This window comes from Rhincodon typus, unplaced genomic scaffold, assembly GCF_021869965.1.
Source record: "Rhincodon typus isolate 14 unplaced genomic scaffold, sRhiTyp1.1 hic_rhity00000971, whole genome shotgun sequence".
Taxonomy (NCBI): Eukaryota; Metazoa; Chordata; class Chondrichthyes; order Orectolobiformes; family Rhincodontidae; genus Rhincodon; species Rhincodon typus.
In genome coordinates this window covers 1-22139 of record NW_025966609.1, presented here as the reverse complement: position 1 = coordinate 22139, position 22139 = coordinate 1, and the positions used below count along the sequence as shown (strand labels likewise).

The window sequence follows — 22139 nt, the reverse complement described above, 5'->3', positions numbered from 1 at the left end:
GGGCATTCGTAGAATTCCCTGAATACGTCCCTGGTGTGCTGCTCTGTGCTGGGAAATTAAAGATGAAAGTTTAACATTGTGATTCAGAAATAGATAGGTGCACATTTCAGTTGTCTTCATTAGATGGTTGTATTGTTACTTGTCTTGCTGACTGTATGATTGGGTGATCGTATTAACATGCAGTACCACAGGAATATGAAAAACCCTGCAAGCAAAACAAACCATTTCAGGAACTAGTTTCAGTGTTTATATAAAGTATGTTAACATTCGTAAATATATTTTAAGTGATTATTCATTAAAGAGCTTTATAATTAATTGTAAGATGGCCTACATTAATTTGATAGTCCAGAATAAGGCATATTGGTCCATTAATGAATGTAAATTAGGAAATTATTTTTAGTGTTTATGCAGTTGATTTATTATTTTCCATACCAAGAATGGTGGTCTGATGAATTTCTCTCTCCTTTCTACCAATGACATGGAAACATAGAAAATAGCAGCAGCGGTAGACATTCGGCCCATCAAGCCTGTTCTGTCATTCATTCTGACCATGGCTGATCACCCAACTCAATGGTCTATGCCTGCTTTTCCCCTAAATCCTTTGATCCCTCTGTTCTCAAGCGCTATATCCAACTCCTTCTTGAAATCAGACAATGTTTTGGCCTCGACTGCTTTCTGTGATTCTGAATTCCACAGGCTCACCACTCCCTGGGTGAAGTTATTTCTCCTCATCTCAGTCCGAAATGGCTTATTTACCCCATTAGACTGTGACCCCTTGTTCTAGACTCCCTGACCAACAGGAACATCCTTCCTGCATCTAGCCAGTCGAGTACTATTAGAATTTTATAACACTCTTTAAATGCCCAGACTGGCCCAGGCTTTGCCCGTTTTATAGTCTCCTGGTGTAGAATCATGAGACTTCAACTTAATGTATATCACGACAGAGTTTGAGCATTTGATAAGTGGGGATATGACCAATGGTCCAGTGTTCAAAATACACAGAGGTGTTCGGTGAACCCCCTCCTAGAAACACTCGAAATAGTTCAATCACAGGGGTGACCATTCAGGGAAAAGTCATCCCTGTATGTAGAATGGACAGAATCAGCAAAGATCTCCTCCTCCAATCACAGACTGGGTCTCTCCAAAAAGCAGAGAGAACAGCAGAGAAACAGCCTCTGACTGGAGGAACTTAGAGAAAGTGAGTGGCGTCAATGAGCAAAGCTGTCGGGCCAGAGGAAGTGGGGGTCCTGAGGTAACAAAGCTAGGGACTATGGGAGGGACAAGAGGCAGCTGGGTGAGGCTGGTGACCTGGAGCAAGGTTGTTGGATGGAAGAGGGATGGGGAATGCACTGTGAGGCTGGGGAGGGAGAAGTGAGGACAGAGACAGGTGCGGGGGTAAGGTTTGGTGACTGGAGGTTGCAAATGGGACAAAAATCTTGCAACAGTGGGAGAAGGCATGCAAAGGGGGAGAGAGGGTGCAAAGGTAGAATTCACGGGAAAGGATGGGAAAATCTATAAAGTAGAGAGATGTTCACAAAGGGGAGAGAGTGGCTGCAATTGGGAGCAAGCTGAGAAGAAAGTCTTGAAAAAAATATTATTTTGACTTCAGGTCTAGTCAATACATACAGTACCGGTAATAATCTGACTGACCTTGGAGAGGGTTCAGGATGCAGAACAGGTACATTGCAGGTTCACTCTGAGGTCCATGTGAGAAGAAAGCTATGCCATAGGTAATGCCCAGTAGACACGTCAACCCGAGTACAGTGAATACACTCTTTCTATCTCTCCCTTTCAATCTGAACACCTTCACACACACAATTAGCAGCATGATAGAGTTACCCAGGAACACAAGTGCAAAATATGCAACATTTGTAACGTAATGCACTGTCTTGTTTTTTATCCAACACCTGTTGAGAGGACATAAAATATTTTAATTACGATCCATAAAAATATCCCAAGAAGAGTTTATGCAGAAAGAGGTGATGGTGTCACATTCACCCAAATGGGGAAGTGCACATTTCAATTGGTCAATCCTTCTGCCACAGGGAGGAGGGGGTCAGCTAGCTCAGTTGGCTGGCTGGATTGTTTACAATGCAAGATGATAATAACAGCATGGGCTCAATTCCCACACAGGCTATGGTTACTATGAAGGACTCTCTTTCTCAGCCCTGACCTTAAACATAGTGACCCTCAGGTTAAGCCACCACCACTCATCTGTTTAATTAGAGAGCAGCTCTGTAGTTGCTTTACATTTACATGCAGAAAAAACATTTAACTCTGATTGTATTGCCTACTATTTTAACAGCTACTGGTTAATGTGTTCATTTAGCATTTCTTTTTGCAGTCTTTTCACAAAATCATTAACTAATTAAACAATTTGAGGGTGTTAATAATTGAATTAAATAACGTGTGAATTTACCCTGAGGGTTAATTAAGTCAGCAATACAGTCAAAGCACTAGCTGCCTGTACAAGGCATAAAGATGAGTTTTACTATGTAAAGGATTAATGATTCAAGCAGTGTGACTTATATTGGATCACAAGCTGTACTTACAACTCCATTCACGCATTCTCTGTTCGACAGAAGCTGAGAAATGACAGGTGAATATCATTGAGTTGATGTTCAATACCATTTGCTGGCTGCTGTTTTATCATCAGAAGTGACTCATTTATATTAAATAGTTTAATGTTTCAGGGAAAATAGTAAACAGAGGAATGTTGAATATGCATTAAACTTTTGTGGCTGTTCTCTCCAATAGTAGTTTTTGGTCTAGAGAGTCCTTTCAAACATTCTATGCTGACAAATGAAAATTCTCAAACTTGAGTTCTTAATGGATCAAAATATTCAATGAGGAAATACAAATGTAAATGCTTTTTAGTATGAATTGCTCCAAAAATACTGTTAAAAGTCAGGAGCTAAAATAAAGTGAATGAAATAAATGAAATGATTTCAACACTTGCCAAGGCATTATTGGAAAGTGAAGACTGAGGGAATAAGAAAGAAAGCTCTACACGACAATTTTCAAAAACTTATTTACATCTTTAAACAGGATTGGTGACTCTCAATTTTTGTTTGTATATACAAAAATAAGTTGGATTTATAAGTGGCCTGCAATAGTTCATATTTTTTAGCAAAGGTGCTTCACAGAAACATGAGAATAAAAATGAAACAAAAAACCTAAGGAGACATTTGAAGGTATGGTCAAACGTTTGGTGATTTTCAGAATTTAGTGAAGAATAGAAGCAAGTTGAAGGGTCTTCACGAGGCAATGCCAGAAAATGGTGAGGCAACGGGAGTAAGGAATGCTCAAAATGGTAGTTCAGGGGAGTTGTAGGGAGGGAGGTATTTCCAACAATATAGGGAGGGGAAAGGTCACGGAGCTTTTAATATGAGGATTACAATCTTAAATCTGAGAAGGAGGAAGATAAAGTGTCAGTGTAGATCAGTGAGAACAAGCGAAAGTGGATAATTAGGACTAGTTGCAGAAGGAGAAATGATTGCAGAGCTCTTGATGAGCTGAAGGACACGGAAGATGGAGAAAGGGAAGCTGTTTGGAAGAATATTGGAGTAGTCAAGGCTGAGGGCACCGCAGATATGTGAGGGTTTCAGCAGCAGATGGGCTGAGGAGGACGGGGGAGCCTGGGGAGGTACAAGTACAGAATATTGTGAGGGGAAACATTTGCAGTCAGAAGCTGAACCTGAGGTGATAGAAGAGACCAAAATTTTAACGATCAGCTTGAGGCTGTGCAGCCAGGGATGGGAATAGAATCAGTGGTGAGGGGACACAGGTCGTGGTTGGGGCCAAAATGATGCTTTCAATCTTTGTAGACTTGCTTTTACAATAATGTCAGCAAACTCCTAGCTCAAGAGGGTGACCCACAATTGGATTCAGGGGTAAGGTCACAGGTTAGTGAGGGAAGCCATTGTTAGAAGTGTTCTGGCTATGGTAGGTAACAGCAGTCAAGTGAAGGAAGTCCCATGGAGGTGGACAGTAGACGAAATCTCAAGGAGATTCATTCACACCTCCTGTCGTTTCAAACTTGCAGCAGCTGAATGGATTTGATAAAAAGGAGGCAAATAATTATCACAAGAAAAGTTGCCCAGTCCGGATGGGATGCATTCTAGATTACCAATGAGATCAAGGGTAGAAATTAGCAGCGGCTGTAGTCCCATTCTTCTCTTTGGATGTGGGAGCAATGTCAGGATACTGGTGGATTGCTCATGTTGCAGCCCTGTCTAAAACAGAAGCTGGAATAAACCCAGTTACTACAGGCCGGGCAGTTAATGTCAGTGATGTGAATCTTTATGGACAATGTTTTGGACAAAACGGAATTGGTATTTACTGGAGTATTGGTTCATAAGTGGAAGTTAGGAAGTCATTTGAAAAAAAAAACGTGCATTTGACTAACTTGATTGAGTTATTCAAAGTAACAGTAGCAGGTATACCACAGTGTGAGCTTGCTGACTCGGACATTGGTTGTCAACACAATTCTTTGCACACTCTGGATTATTTAGCATATGCTGTCCAATTGCAGAAACTTATCTAATGTTGGACGTTATGTTGTGAGTTTTACAAGTGTGGGCTCATTATGTGTTCCTGAACCTATATGCCCTGTTCTCTGCAGACAGAAAGAACATGTACACCACTTGCCTATTTCAACTCAACAAAATGGGTAACTGCCATTCTTTGGTTTATTTCTCAGGGCAATGCCATGACCAACCAGAGTCAACCATGCCTGAATTGGCATTTAAACAAGGCTTGGTATATGAACCATGCAAACATAAGAATTAGGAATAACAGTGGGCCAATTAGCTCCTCAAACCTGCTGTGCTATTCAATAAATAGACTGATTGCAAAATCAAATTGCCATTCCTGCCTCCTGCTGATAACCGTTCATTCCCTTCCTTAACAAGAATATGTCTATCATTGTCTTAACAAGATTCAAGGACAATGCTTCCACCATCTCCTTTGGGAGAGAGTTCTAAAGACTCACAACCCTCTGAAAGGGAATAAAAAACAGCCTAATCTCCATTGTAAATGGGTTACACCTGATTTTATAAGCGATGACCACTGATTCTAGATTTTCCGTAAAGGAAATATCCTCTCTGTATGTACCCTGTCAAGCCCCCTCAGGTTCCCTTTTACCTTTCAAGCAAGTCACTTCCCCCTGTTCTAAACTCCAGTGGATTTTTCTTTATTCATTCACTGGATGAGGGCATTGCATTTATTGCCCATCTTTAATTGCCCAGAGGGCACTTAAGAATCAATGACATTGCTCTGGATCTGGAGTCACATGTTATCCAGACCAGATAAGGATGGCAGTTTTTTTTTCCCTGAAGGGCATTAGTGAACCAGATGGGCTTTTCCCCAACAAGTGACAATGGTTTCATGGTCATCGTCGGACTCTCAATTCCAAATTGTTTTTATTGAATTGAAATACCACTATCTGTGGGACTCAAACCCGGGTCCCCAGAACATTACCTGGGTCTCTGCATTAACAGTCCAGCAATAATACCACTAGGCCATTGCCTTCCCTGTCCAACCTTTCCTCACAAAACAATCCTCTCATTTCGCATATCAGTCCTGACAAAACCTCTCTGAACTGCCTCCAACAGATTTACATCCTTTTGGAAATAAGGTGATCAATATGGGAATTTTGGAAAATTAAGACAAAATGCATTGATCATCTCACTAGCCACTTCTTTTATGGAGCCCATCAGCACCCGAGCTCTGGTCAGCCCATAGGCCCAATAATTTATTCAGTACCATTTCTCTGCTGACTGTGATTTCCTTCAATTTCTCCCTTCCTTCTATTTCCTGATAGTAATCATTAACTTCCCTAAGGTATTGCCTCTCCCAGACAGAGTTTACCCACTACCAATGACTAGCCTCCTCTCTTATAGTATAAATGTTGTTGTCCCGTAAAATTGGTATTCTTGCAAGTCGTCCTGACGGATGTAAGACAGAAACTTTGATAAGGTGTGTCTTTCTTCAACAATACAAAAGATAGACTGTTTCCAGAGGTAAGACAATATGTAGAGAGTAATGGGGAAAGAGTAGGCAAGTAAGGATGACTGGACAGTTTTACCAAAGGAGCTGCACAAGCATGTTAGGTCAAAGGGTCTCTTTCTGTACTGCATTATTCTATTTGTCAGTAACTTTTTAAAAATTAAATTATTAAAACATACATGTGAGAAGGGTTATAATTGCCAATGACAGGAATTGAATATCGGCCATAATTATCCATGTTCATTCCAATGATGATTAAAAGCATGCCAGCTGGGAGGCCTGGGAATACAAATGGTCATAGTTTCAAACATTACTGACATTATTCTATGATTTCTATTGGATAACATCTATTAATAATTTGAACTATACCAAGAATTACACTCAAAACCGATTTAATATTATCAATCAGGCTCGCAGTGTGATTTAGTTTCATGAGGTAGAAGCGATATTGATTCACACATAGGACCCTATTCTTTGTAGAAAAAAGATATTTGCCCATACATTGTATCTTCATCATTGAAGAAAGGGTTATGGAATTGTCAATCCATGCTGTTTTATCCATGACAATTCCTTGACTAATCAAAGTCTGCTTGCCTGGTCTAGTTTAAGCAACTAACTAAGAGTAACAGTTATGAGTTACTGCTACATCTATATCCTGAACACGGGTCCCATCAATCAGCACCAGCTTTTCATGCTATATAAGTTGATGGTTCTTTCTCAACATTGGTTTCTTGCATCCCAGTCCTGATGAGTGCAAAAGGAAATTGTTTCAACCTGATGAAGGGTCTCGGCCCGAAACGTCAGCCTTCTTGCTCCTATGATGCTGCTTGGCCTGCTGTGTTCATCCAGCTCTACACCTTGTTATCTCAGATTTTCCAGCATCTGCAGTTCCTACTACCTTTGTTTCAACCTGTGTCTACTTTAAGCAATATTTTAGTACTAACTTTGCGTAGCAAGAGTTCAGCCTGCTTTTGGAGAGGGGTTTCCTTGTCTCAATGCTGTTTCGTTTAGCTTGAAATGAAAATTCTTGGTTATGTTTTTCAAATGCACAGAAAATAAAAACTGACAATGTGTATAACAAGCTACTGAATTCACTCCAGAGCACTGGCTAAGTAGCTGGTATATATGAATTTCAGTCCCCTCTAGATTCCAGTATACTCGCGTGTCAGACAAACAAAGAGGTCGCTGACGTTAAGACTCAGACTTCAGATTTTGCTGGGCTGGATACTATACATTCAGTAGGGGCTCCTGCCTAGCATGGAGCTGACCTCTGCCTCTGACTGTTTTTCTGCTGAGAATGTGAGTACAGTCGGATATGAGCTGCCTGGTCTGTTATGGAGAGTGGTGACAGATTGCAAAGTGAAATCTGCTGTCAGAATCCTTCAATTCCTGCTATGGCAACAAGAAGGTGGCAGCGCTCTGAAGGAAACTTCTCAGTCATGACTCTGGGGTGCCTCACCCTTGACCTTTCAGCACTGAATTTAGAGTCCTAACAAGCAGCTTTCAATCAGCGAAATAGTTTATTGCTGCAGAAATCTCCCCAATTAATCACAAAAAACACTCTATCTATTAGCACCATTAATTCCACTCTCGCAAGAGGGGATGACCTCTTTTGATTGTTGCTGTCTCAGGGCTACATATCAAGGATATTTCATGCTGTGTTCATTACCAGCCGGAAGTAAACCTGGACTATCAAAAATCACTTTTATTCTCAGTGTTCTGCTCTGGGTCTGAATCTGTTCACTTCCCACCTTCACCAAGTTTGATCCTTAATCACACTTGAAATTTCACAGAGATTTCCTCCTGTTATTTTGACAGAGACAGCAAGAACCCCTAAAGAATAACTGTTTTATACTTTAGCTCTTTTTCGTGTAAAATGAAATGAATGTTGTTGCTACATGAGGTAGTGAGAATTAGACCATGCATTTACAAATAAGTCAGCAACAGATTACTTTGCACTCACCCCAACCGAGAAGGCAGAGTTTCAGCATGTAAAAACGAATGTAAGTGTTGAACACCTTGATCAGCATAAGGTACAGGTGAAATGCTTCAATTCCCATCCATGTAAAGCTACAAAGCAGTGAGTAATGCAGCAGGACAGCAATGGCTTTACAGAACTCATCAGTGCTGCTGAAACTGAACGCTGTGCTGGTTAAGAAGTTCACATTGAGAAGAAACAAGGCAGCAGAGAGATTCACGTGGATCTGGATGGAAGGTTCCTTTTGTCTTTTTCTGAATGAAGAGAAAAGGAACAGCATTTAGGAGAAAAAATTGCAAGTGGATAAACATTGACTTCAAAGACATCCTGCACCTGGAGATGCCTGAGGCAGGTAAAGCGCATGCCTATGGTCTGTTTCTATCACTCCCATCTCCTGGAGCAGGTTGATAGCCGAAGGGCATAGCTTAAGGGGCAGCTCTCCACAGTAAGGATGGCTGATCAGGAAACTCTCCCTCTCCGACCACCTGCTCTAGGTGTATTATAAGGACTTGCAGGTTTTGATCAGCCTGTCTGGTCATCAAGTTCTGGAGTGGGACTTGAACCCAGAGCTGCTGACTCAGAGGTAGTGACACTGCTTGCTGCAGATACGATCTCTGAACATGACATAGAAACATAGAAACATAGAAGATAGGAGCAGGAGGAGGCCATTCGGCCCTTTGAGCCTGCTCCGCCATTCATCACAATCATGGCCGATCGTCCAACTCAATAGCCTAATCCTGCTTTCTCCCCATAACCTTTGATCTCATTTGCCCCAAATGCTATATCTAGCCACCTCTTGAATACATTCAATGTTTTGGCATCAACTACTTCCTGTGGTAATGAATTCCACAGGCTCACCACCCTTCTGGTGAAGAAATGTCTCCTCATCTCTGTCCTAAATGGTTTACCCCGAATCCTCAAACTGTGACCCCTGGTTCTGGACACACCCACCATCGGGAACATCTTTCCTGCATCTACTCTGTCCAGTAGAATTTTATAAGTCTCTATGAGATCCCTCCCCCGCTTATTCATCCGAACTCTAATGAAGACAATCCTAACCTAGTCAGTCTCTTCTCATACGTCAGTCCCGCCATCCCCAGAATCAGCCTGGTAAACCTTCGCTGCACTCCCTTGAGAGCAAGAGCATTCTTCCTCAGAAAAGGAGATCAAAACTGCACACAATATTCAAGGTGTGCCATCACCAAGGGCCTGTATAACTGCAACATCACATCCCTGCTCCTGTACTCAAAACCTCTCGCAATGAAGGCCAACATGCCATTTTCCTTCTTTACCACCTGCTGCACCCGCATGCTTACCTTCAGCGACCAGTGCACAAGGACACCCAGGTCCTGCTGCACACCCCCCTCTCCCAATTGACAGCCATGACACACTGAGGTGCAATATGAAAGCAAATTGAATCACTACTCAGCCACAATATTCTCAGAATTAAGATAGAACATTAAAACAGAAGTAAGCTTTGTTCAATGAACTTGCTGTTGTGAATTACTCATGAGGTCTATCCACAAGGAGTTAATTGCTATAGATTTTCATTGTACAACCAGTTCATTTAGAATGGCTTCTTCTACATGAAATTTTATCTTTGATGATTGATGTTCATACCTGAGAATAAAGTGGATGATTAAAGTAATTACTGTGAAAATGCCAGAAACACCACAACCAATCCAGGTGATATATGTTAGTGATTTCAATATCTTCTCATCCACTGGTGGGTTCCCATCGATTTGCTTGATAAAAGAAAAGGAGAACATTGATATGAGTATTGGGTCATGTTTTCTTCAATTGAGTGATATCAGAGCAAACTGAGCAAGCTGGGCCTTCTCACTTTGAAAAGGTGTTGGCTTTGAGGAGATATGATGAGGACTGGGAATTTGCCCAGAGCTATTCCCACTCCATGCCAATAAATGTAATGGGTTGGGGCAGAAATCCCAGCGCTGCACATAAAATGGGTTTTCACTGCACTTCCGGAAAAGTTATGGCATCAGACCATGAGTCGATTCAATGAAGCTTCCAGTCCTAATGTTGACAATCCTGACAGGACAGGCAGTGAGGACGGTGTTGGGGGATGGGAGATGACATGTGGGAGGGCGGGAATCAGTATGGGTTATAAAGACAGACACTTGGGTTAGATACTCAGAAAGAATTCCCTTCACAAAAGTCATGAACATCTTTCTAGAGTCCCTACATTGTGGAAACAGGCCATTCAGCCCAACAACATCCCACACAGGCCCATCGCTCTACCCTATCCCTGTAACTCTGCATTTTTTTTATTCATTCAGGGGATGAGGGTGTTGCTAACCAAGCAGCATTCATTGCCCATCCCTAATTGCCCAAAGGGCAGTTCAGAGTCAACCACATTGCTGTGGGTGTGGTCACATGTGGGCCAGACCAGGTAAGGACGGCAGTTTCCTTCCCTAAAGGACGTTAATGAACCAGATCGGTCTTTCCAACAATCCACGATGGGTTAGAATCATAGAATCCCTACATTGTGGAAACAGGCCCTTCGGCCCAACAAGTCCACACTGAACTTCAGAGCATCCCACCCAGACCCATCCCCCTATGACCCACCGAATATACACCCTCTACCTCCCTGAACACTATGGGCAATTTAGCATGGCCAATCCACCTAACCTGCACATGTTTGGACTGTGGGAGGAAACCCACACAGACACAGGGAGAATGTGCAAACTCCACACAGACAGTCGCCCAAGACTGGAATCGATCCCCGGTCCCTGGCGCTGTGAGCAGCAGTGCTAACCAGTGTGCCACCCACAAGTTCATGGCCATCATTAGATTTTTAATTTCAGATACTTTTTATTGAATTCAAATTCTACCATCTGCCATGGCGGGATTCGAGCCCAGGTCCCCACAACTTTTTCCTGGGTCTCTGGATTAACGCTTCAGCGCTAATACCACTGGGCCATTGCCTTCCCTCTATTTCCAATGGCTAACATACCTAACCTGCACATCCCTGGACACTACGGGATAAGTTCGCGATGCCAATCTACCTGGAACCAGACCCAGGTTATTGGCGCTGTGAGGCAGCAATGTTAACCACTGTGCCACCGTGCCGCCCCTTTTATTTTTGAAGACAGAAATTTCTTGAAGAAATCCCCAGCACACATGGGGAGTGTGAGATTTGCTACAACCATTCCAAAGGGTGCTGGATGAGCTTTGGTGAGCGGAAGACATTTTGATCTACCCAAAGTGAGTGGATTAACAGCGGTTGTGCCACCAGTTGTCACTGTCTCATGGACCTATCAGGATCAGAGTGAAATTTACCAAAGCTTCTCCCTCAGATTTGGATTGTCCCTCAGATTAAATTTCTCTTGCGTCCCTGTAAAGATTAGATAACGCTGGAGGAAAGGAAGGGGGGAAATGGGTTTGAAGCTGAGGAGCTTGCTGCCTGTTAGGGTGTGACCGTCTTAATAAAACATTTGGTCTTTCTTGTCTGATTTTGTATCTTTATGTGCAATGAAGGGTTATTGTTATCGATCAAAGCTAAACTGGAATAGGCCAAAAGATATAAAATATTGCATTACATTGGTCCTACCAGCAAGACAGCGAAGAAGGTCAGGTGATTACATTTACAGATGACTTCATTGACTGTGTTTGCTGTTGTGCAGCCGGAATTGTTCCAGTGACCCTCAACTGTGTTCCCTGTAACAGAAAGTTACATCACTCAGAAGTCAATCCTTGGTTCCAGGGTAATTAAAATATTTGAGAAAATGACCTTCTTTATTACCATTTTGTTCTAACTTCCAGAAGACACATTTTGGAGTGACCTTTATCTAATATGAAAAAAAATTATCAATAAATCTTTACCACCCTTCATGTAAATATTTCCTTTTAATCAACTGAATAATGAAAAGTGAAAAATGTCCTTACCGGTGATGATTTGTTAAACACAATTATCACAGGGTCTGTCAGATGATCAAACGTACTGTGCCCCACTTGAATTCCAACCACATTATTTAAAATAGTTTGATTTTTAACCTGCAAAGATATACATATAGATTGTACCAGAATTTCTTGTTAAAATCAAAGCAAGAAATATAATGGATGGCAGCCCAGTTTCTGGATGAAGACAGACTCCATTAACTATAGTCGAATGCACAAAGTGTTTACATGGGGTGTTTGGATAGAAGTCTAACCCTTGTATTTTCAGTCATCCCATCTGTATGATGGACTGGAATCAATGGTTCTCATCTCCATCCAGCTATCACTGCTGGCTCGAAGGGCCACACCCTGTCTGAGTTGATAGACAAACCGTAATGAAAAGAGAAATGATGAACATTGAGGTGTATTCACTGACAGAGAAAAGAGTCAGGGCAGAAGGATTCCAAATGCCTCAAATAACCCAAATGTTCTGGACCAAGCGTGTGCCACACCATATTACAAGGACTATGGCAGTTGGTATATCAGCTATGGGTAAAATAGCAATGGTCCTTTCAAACCTTGGTTGGCAATGCCACCAGGAAAGGGAAACTTTGAATTCTAGCCTATCACTAGCTTGGAGCCTGTGCTAGGTTATTGGGTAACACAGATAAACTCCAGGGTGGAATCATTCGGAACAAACTGTATTCCACCTTAAAGCTCCACTATGCAGGCAGCAAAGGAAAAAATAAATCCACCCCAACTGAAGCTCATCTTGCAAGGTCCTGGAGTGTTTGGAAATGGCCTAAAACATTAGGTGAAACATAATATTGGAAGCTGCAGTTCCAAGTCTGCATTCAAGCAGCCCAGGATATTGTAGAATTTAATGCCTCGAGACAACATTGCCACCTGGTAGCTCCCTGAGTCGCCCAGCAGCCTTTTTGAAGGATAGTTCTCATTTCTCCTGAATTGGAGAGGGGCTTACAAAAGTGGGCCTAAACAAACACTTCTTTCCACACCACCCAGCTTGCCAAGGTCAATGGACATTTCTTAATGTGGCCGAACTGCGACAGAGACGAAAATACCAGCTCCAATCCTTCCCTTAAAAGGTTTGAAACTCGCTGGTTGGAATGTGAGAAAAATGCTCAACACCGGTGACACCAATCACCCCCAACGACGCTCAGCCGAGGTGGCCCATGTGCCAGCCAGACTCGATTTGATGTACTGGTCCCAGGTGAGGACCCCTTCCACCCTTCCAGCAGCTAGGCAGCCTGACAAAACAATGCTGGTGACACCCTCCATTGGTTGGGTTGACCGATATGAAGAGGGTCCCTTAGGTATTAGCTTCATGGCGAAGGAAACTGCTGTCATTGAACTGTCAATCAGCCATTCTGAACATATCATGTCCATGTGTCGCTCTGTCCAAGTCCAGCAACGTACAAATCTCAGAAGGAACAATATGAAGGCAGATTATTATCTGAATAGCCATCGATTTCGAAAGGTGGGTTGTAACAAGATGTGGGTGTCCACATAATCCAGTTGTTGAAAGTAAGCATTCAGGTGTAGCAGGGAGTGATGAACGTTGTGTTGTCCTTCATCGCGAGAGGATTTGAGTCTCGCAGCAGGAGTGTCTTGCTGCAATTGTACGGGCCCTTGGTGAGACCACACTTAGAGTACTGTGTGCAGTTTTGGTCTCCTTATCTGCGAAAAGATATTCTGAATATGGAGAGAGTTCAACGAAGGTTTAGCAACTTTATGCCTGGGAAGGTAGAACTGACGTTTGAAGAGAGACTGGATCGGTTCGGACTATGTACACTGGAGTTTAGAAGAATTCGGGGGCTGTCTCATAGAAACCAATAAACTTCTAACTGGACTAGACAGGGTAAATACAGGAAGGATGTTCCCAATGACTGGGGAGTCCAAAAACACAGATCATAGTTTCAGGATATGGGATAGGTCATTTAGAACTGAGGCGAGGAGACATTTCTTCACTCAATGACTGATGAGTCTGTGGAATTCTCTACCACAGAAAGTGGTTGAGGCTAAAATCATTGAACATTTTCAAACAGGAGTTAGATATATTTCTTAGGGCTAAAGGGATCAAAGGGTATAGGGAGAAAGCAGGAACAGGGGACTGAGTTGGATAGTAGAGCTGGCTTGAAGGATCATATAGACTACACCTGCTCCTAATTTTCTATACTTCTATCCTGCCCTAACATAAAAAGCACAGTGAGCAGGAAGTAGAGGCATTTTTGGTGGCATCCTGAAGTGTTACAATTGAGTTAAATTGACTGTTATGATCATTGCAATGGGTGGCTTAAACAATAAAATCGCTGAAGAAACATGGGGCAGCACAGTGGCTCAGTGGCTCAGTGGTTAGCACTGCTGCCTTACAGATCCAGCAACCTGGGTTCGATTTTACCCTCGGGCGATTGTCTGTGTGGAGTTTGCATATTCTCCCTGTGTCTGCATGGTTTCCCTCCGGGTGCTCCGGTTTCCTCCCACCGTCCAAAGATGTGCAGATTGGGTGGATTGGCCGTGCTAAATTGCCTGTAGTGTTCAGGGATGTGTTAATTAGGTGGATTCCAGGGGGAAGGGTCAGGGTCAGATGTTCCGAGGTTCAGGGTGGACTTGTTGGGCCAAAGGGCCTGTATCCACACTGTAGAGATTTGAACAAAAAGGAACATCAGAGCATATGTTAATCAGTATGATCTCAGATCACAAAATGGAAAAGGAGAGAGACTGACCTTGTTTTATCAAGAAAATGATGCAATAATAGAAACCATTTTCTTTAAGTAACCACATGAAACGATAGACTTGAGAAGTTGAAGCAATGTGTTTCGAAATTACATGGATTATGTGCTGTTGAAACAATATTTTAGAAAAGCATAAACAACATTTATGTCTTTTCCAGCTTGGATAGACATTCAGAAAATCCCAGAAAAGTAAAAGATGTATGACCATTTCGAACATCACATCTTTAAGAGTGAAAACCTGTGACAGGCATTTACTCTGAAAGTAAAAAAAACAATTGGAATGTTTCAGGATTGAATAACCAGAACAAACAGAGTTCTCGGGAGAAGAAATACACAGTAAATGGAAAAAGCATGGAAAAGAGCAAACAGCATGCTGCATAGAAAATGTGATCAAAACAGAAAAGAATGCAAGACCAGAACTGGATGACTGATGAGAAACCAGCAAGGATGACAGAAAGGAGAAAGTAAAAGACAAACTGGAGTATAATGAAATTGTAAAGAACTTAAAAGTTCATGAAGCCAGGCTAAAGATGCGTGATGAAATGTTGCAGCTGGAAAGAAACCACAAAATGAGAGAAAGAGAAATTGTTCACAGATAGAAAGGGATAACAACAAACACTGGAAGACAAACATGGTACAATATTGTTTGAAAGTGATGCAGTAGCAAGACAGAAGTGAATCGAATAATTTGAAGGATATAGATATAGAGGAAAATGCCAGACAAAACATTGGCATCAGAGGTGATAGAGTGCTTTGAAATTGATGAGTACAGGAAAAGCCCCGAGTATAGATGAAATAACTACATACCATTCAAAAGCCCCTGGAGAAATAGCATTAGAAGTTATAACAGGAGCTTAATCAAATATAGACCAAAGAATACATTCTCAGTTAGTTGAGATGTTCATTGTTCATTAACCAAGTAACCTGAAGGAAAGGAGATCTGTATGGAGTGCAATCTTTTTGGAATGATAATTTTTAAGTCATCTTATGAAAGAGATCTCAAAAATCATAATAAAAAGAAACAATAGCACATTTGAAGCAGACATTGGTGAAACACAATCTTGTTTTAGCCCTGGTGTAGGAACAAGAAATGGAATACTTAACCTAAGGACAATCTCCGACATATACAAACACGCCATCATGTTTATCGCCAACAAATTGATAGACGTGTTGCTGAAATGTAACACTGACAGTAAGGAAAAGTGATTTACCCAGAACCTGAGCATCAGACTAGAAGAGGGACAAATCAGATATATTTCACATTGAAGAGAACAGCTTGATAAGACTGTATAGTGGAGCCAAAATTATTCAATTTGTTCATAAAATAAATATTTAGAGAATTAAATGCACTTCCAGGAGTAGAAACTGGAGTCAAGTACCTAACAAACTTACAGTATGCTGACAATACTACATGCAGAATCAGTAAAGGGAAAATATAATAGAACAAGTGAAAAATTGAAGTTTAGAATATAGGTTGACCAGGGTTCAAGTCCCACCTCTTCTAGAGGTGTGTAATAACCTGTCTCTGAACACGTTGATTCAGAAATATCTAATACTGAGAAAACATCTAGAATTGGATTAAACATGAACACCACAAAACAATGACAGAAAATATTTGAAGAAACTAGGGCAATGTCACACTGGATAAGTAAAAAAAAATGTCTGTTTCTGACAAATGATAACCATAGATAGCAGATATGATGCAGAAATTAGAAGGAGGATAGAGATAGGCAGAAGTAATTTTGTGAAGATAATGGATAAGAGAACAACATGAAAGCTCAAACTTATAACAAGGCAAAAAAGATTGAAAAGGTTTCATCCTGTGCAAACTGTGCAGTTTCCTCTATGTTTCAGAAACCTGGACAATAAGTTAGGGGCTATGGAAGAAAACAGAGGCCTTTGGAATGTGGCTAATAAAACATATGCTCAGAATGTCATATAGAAACCATATTGTAAATGAAGAGGTGGTTGAAATTTCAAGAGTAAATAGAACTCTAAAACGTGACACCCAGAAAAGAAATTGTCAGTATTTCAGCTATTGGATCAGAACTAAAAAGTTACAGATCTCTTTTGAAGGGCAAAGTGGGAGCATCAGAAACAGGCATTAACCATGGCATACTAGCTGAAGGATGTCACAGAGTGGTTACAGGTGGGAGATTGTGGTTATGTGAAAATGATGGACAGCAGGTCTCCCAGGAGGATATGAGCAGTATCATGAGACCTCTCAAGTTTTGAAAATGTGCCAAGGATGTGCACTCACTCTTCCAACAGGAGCACAGTAGATACCATCTTTATCGAAGAGTTTTCATGTATGTACCTAATCACCACTACACAGGAGATAGATCATGATGTCAGTCAGTGAGCATTACTGATTTGACACCAGTGCTGCCACTTTAGAGTTCCAGCCTACACCATGTTTCACACTGGACACAATGTGAAGATCCCCACCTGTGCTACTTAGAGGTTTTGGATTATTGCTGATTTAATTGTAGGATTGCAGTGTTCCTTCTGGTTGATGCTGCAATTTTATGCATTTTGGGCATCTTTCCAGTCTTGTTAATAGATTCAGGGAGTGATACAGGGAATGATCTGGATGGTTGTGACATTTTTTGGTGGATTAAAGGCTTGTGAATTAATCATTTGCAATCAGATACGATGCGGTTTTATAAGGCTTCATCTTGACAATGAACATGATTGGGGAAAATGGACAGAAGAGTAGCTCTGAAGAAAAGGGAAAAGGCTTTCAAATAGACGCCATGTCAGGTAAGGGTGTTTCAGAAGTAATTCCTCCCTGAATCTTAGCGACGAAAACAATTTGAGACTATTTCACTGAACAGCTTGTGACTGCAATTTACCAACTGTTGCAGCTCAACCTCAGAGCTAAGCAAGGACAGTGTTAATAATGGCCATCAATCTCACTGTGGCTCTGAACTCTAAGGCTTCTGGATTCTCTGAAGCTGCAAAAAGCAACACCTTGCAGTTTTCATCATGTCACTGCATTGACGGAGATCATTAAGTAGGAGTGAACTTCAAAGGGAGTGAACATCATCCCAGTCCCTCTTGAAGGTGGACACATTGAAGGATTTCTTTGGAGTGCAGGCTTCACACAGTGTGGGTTTGTCAACAAACTCACACACGTTTCCTTGTGTATGATTCATTTTACGTTTTACCATTTCCCTGAGCTGAAAGTAATTCCACTTCCTCAATGTGGGTCTGGTGTGTGACCACAGGTAACTTATCTTTCAGGCACACGCCCATTATCCTGGCAGCAATTATGACACATTCATTCTGCAGCAGTGCTCTGTGCCAGCTGTGCCCATTATTCTGGCAAAGCAAAGGATGACAAATGATTAATATGATGACCAACTCATGATCTGGCTCGTCACTCCAGATGAGAATCTTGCACAGGTGCACATGACATTGAGAGTCATGCTCCCATTCATTGGGACAGACCATCGATGTCCTGAAGCAATATCCTGAACTGTTCTGAGAAGCCCAGCAGTATTCAGCTGAGCCGGTCTCAGTATTTTCCATGGTCTGTAGTACGTTTGTCCCCATGACAATGCCTGAATGCAAGATCAGACAATAGTCTCCTATAACAAACTCAGATGTAGACTTTGATAGACCATACTACAGAAGAAGGCAGCTGGGTTTATTGTAATCCAACATCACCATGAGGCATTTGATGTCACCTATCAGTTGAGAAGCTGAGGAACAGGTGTAAGAATGGGAAGGCCGGAGAGGAAGACAAGAAAGATGTTTGTTATGAGGCAGCCCCTTTCTGTCCAGGCTGAATGTGAACAAAGAATTCACTAGCAATACCAAGAATTTCAGCTCCACTTCCCATTTACCAAGTCACAGATTCCTTGTTGCTTCTTTTACTTTCCCCACAAAGCAAAAGGAAAAGCAAACATAGTGGCTGATGCTATCTACTCCAGGGCAGCTGAAACAAGCAGGTGCCTCTCACTCCCTCCTCATCTGTGACCCACCCTGTCCTGCAAGAATGAAGTGAGTTTGTCAGCGAGTAACATGCGGTGCTGATGCAGCTGTTCTGGTTGAATAGCTGTCAGTGTGTCAAAGTGGTGACGCTTGTGATAGTGTGAAGTGTGTGTGTGGATGAGGCAAAACATATCTGCATTAAGTCTTTGTCCTGACTGATGGTTCTTGTTGGTTTGTGGATGGTGGGTCTGTGGTGATTTGAGCTGTGATTGAGAGATTCTGTCACCTCGAATACATAGTGCAACTTTCAATTTCATTACCTCTTCCAACTGGCCTTCCAGTGCATAGCTGAAAATTTGACCCATGTTGTCTCCTAGGGTCAGCAAAGAACATCTCTTTTAGAGGTGGATACCAGCTTTAGACGATGCTTGGCACACACGACACTGGACGCCTTACTGATGTGTGTAGCCAATGATCAGCATCGGGGGGACAGTGGTTCCATGTAATAACCATGGAAATGAGGTAGCGCAATGTCTTGCCTCCACCTTAATCAGTAGACGTTGATTAATTGGACATCACAATCCTGTATCTGCATCCAATGGTGAGCCCATTCTGTCCCTGCAGTTATGATACAGACCATTTCCTGGATTTTCACACTAGGTCTCGCTTCATGCTGTCTGTCAAGGACCAACACTAAAGTGGGAGACTCAATGAATAAGAACACACTGTACTCTGGATCACTCTCAACTTCAAGGGCATGAAGGGCTATTAAGTACCTGAGATGATACCCTGGATAATTTTTGGTTGATTACACCTCTGTGCAGCACCTTGGCATATTGTTATCTAAATGCAGTCTGTTGTTGTTGTTGCATCGATTGAACCTGATGGAAACCTAAAGCTTGAAACTGTCACTCCCTGTTGTCGATTGGGAAAGGTAGCATTTAGGTGATTTCTAATCAACCTGTTTAGAGATGTTATTGCAAATATCTGAAGCAGGTTGGAGTTGAACCCTGGCCTCCTAGCTCAGAGGTATGGATATTACCACGGCACCACAAGGTGATATATATGTTTACTGTCACACAAAATGTTTTGTGGAGTGATGCATTGCAAAGTGACTGATATTACTGGCCCTCTGAAATACCCTGAAGCAAAAATATTTGACAGTTTTGTTTTAAAGCAAAGATTGTCATTTTCTTTTCCATTCCCTTCCTCCACCCTGCTGTACTCTGCCCATGTGCGGACTTGGAAGCCTTAGTATGCAAGATGATGTACTAAACTAAAACACAAATAAACATATGGTCAAAGCATCGATTCAGCACAGCAAGAGTTCAACAACTATTCAAATAATTCACAAAAAGAACTGAAACTATCTCCTGAATGAGCAACAAGCAGCAAGGTCCATTATTTTACACCCGTTTGATAAAATCCAACTGCTCAATACCTACTTAGAAAACTGATTACATTACCTGGAACAGTCTTGCATCCCTGAATAATAATACTTTACTTCGGACCATTTTCATTGCAATGTCGATGTTGTCCAAGAGAGTTGGTGGCAGACTGATCCTAACTGCTGGGTCAAAGGCAGAGATATTCTCCTAGATGTTATATTTAAGAAAAATAATACATTTAGTTAACTGAAAAGAATCTGCTAGGACATTTCCCTCTTCCCTTCAGGAGGAACATGCTGAAGGAGTTTCAAAGTTTTGGCCTTAAATCCCACTCTTGGACCTGAGCTCAAAAATTAAGGCTCACACACCAGTGAGGTACTGAGGGGGGCTGCATTGTTGGAGGGTCTGACTTTCAGATGGCATTTTAACTCCGGTTCCTTCCAGCAGCCTGGTTGGATGTAAAAGGCCCTGTGGCATTATTTTGAAGAAGAGCACAGGAGTTATCCTTCAATCAACGTCAGAAAACAGGTAACCTGGTCATGATCACATTGCTGTTTGTAGGAGATTGCTGTGCATCAGTTCACTGTCCTGTTTCCTACAACAGTATCTATACTTCAGAAAGTACTTCATTGGCTGTAAAGTGGTTGTGACTTCCAGTGGCAGTGAAAAGTGCCAAATAAATCCAATTTCTTCCTCTCCTTTAAAAACTGTTCACTTTTAGTGGAAATACTTGCTTTGAGGGCTCTTTATCAGCACTCATTGTATCTTCCACATCGTTGTAGGGTAACAGGGGCCTGGGGCCAGCATGGGCATCAGGGAAATGAGAATGCAACCAGAAAATAGAGGCTGATTTACAAAGTTTGAAATATAATTATGTCACCTTCAAGCTGTTTGAGCTCACTGCTTAAACTCTGCTTTTCTAGAAACTGGATTTGAATTCCAAGTGTTTTAACAGAGAACTTCTCAAGTAATTTTAATCTCATTCATCCCATATGAAACGGAGGTAAAGCAAGCTAATGTTTTATGCTCCATTAAAATTTCCATTGTATTAATTTCAGTTCCTCTCAACCTCCCTCCCCGTCAGTAATGGGGTCATTGAATCAGCTCCAGGATGGGACCCTGACTCGTTCTCTCATTTAAGATATGGGAGAGGAAATGTGAGAATGCGCAGGGTGGGGTGTGTGTGTGTGTACATGCATATGTGTGTATTTTTCATGTGCATGTGTAGATGTATCTGTGTTGAGGTGTGTGTATGTTTGTGTGGTGTGTCAGTGTGTGAGCCTGTGTGCATGCATATTGGAATCATTGTGACTGTCTGTGCTTGGCTGTGTATATATTTATGGGATGTGCATGTGTGTGTTGCATGCTCAGAGGTCTTGGTGATGGTGCAACACAAAATAAGTGAATGTTACACATTCAAAATTAGGAGTGATACCAGAAAAAGAGAAACTGCACTATGAAGGTGAGAAAGCGGGGAAGATGACTTACAGCCACTCATCCTGCCAGCAGAACTCTCACTGGAACAAAAGAAGATTTCAAACACACTCACTGTATCTGAATTAGGGAACTGGAGACCTGTAAAATTTTCAGCATCCATATCTCGCATGTAAAATATTACATTCTCTGTTTCAACAACTTGTCTTTCCCCTTTACAAGCTTCATGCAGTAATTGATTTTCCAAAACTGAGATGACTGAATGTCTGCAAAACATTGGCAAAGGAAGAATATTATTGCACTGATAGTAATAGAGGGCTGTAACACTGTAACACTGGGCTCATGATGACTTGCTGCATCAGAATGAATAGTTTTACAGGGTGCATTGTTCTGAGGCCCACACTGCACTCAAGCTGCCTGTCTGGGTGAAGGAGGTGAAGGAGAGACGCCTGAAGCCTGTGGTGAGGCTGTACAGCCAGCTCATTGGGATCTTTGTCTTCAGTGCAAATACAAGACTTCCCCAAGCTGTAACTAGACCAGTTTGGTCATTTGGAACGGGTCTAAATGTGAGGCTGCATTCCTGATTACAATAAATTCTTGCACTTTGCTCCTGTTAGCACCCTGGGATCTGCCCAGTGCCTTGAGCACTGCTCTAGGCCAAAGAATTCCCTGGTTTTGCTCAACGTCAGCCAGACGATGCTCAATGATTGTGTTCCCTATATGACATGCATCAGTCACATG

The 22139-nt window shown here is 41.9% G+C and overlaps 1 protein-coding gene across 1 annotated transcript; it reads right to left on the bottom strand.

Moving 5' to 3' along the window:
- Positions 1 to 119: 119 nt before the first annotated feature.
- LOC109930928 (adhesion G-protein coupled receptor G2-like) lies at positions 120 to 21664 on the bottom strand (the record flags this gene model as incomplete). The annotated part of the gene is made up of 10 exons (XM_020530303.2): positions 120 to 205; positions 1651 to 1907; positions 6189 to 6288; positions 7973 to 8241; positions 9608 to 9732; positions 11559 to 11665; positions 11751 to 11796; positions 11894 to 12001; positions 20043 to 20171; positions 21514 to 21664. Coding segments are annotated over 10 exons (1378 nt in total), but the record flags the coding sequence as incomplete, so codon positions are not given.
- Positions 21665 to 22139: the final 475 nt, after the last annotated feature.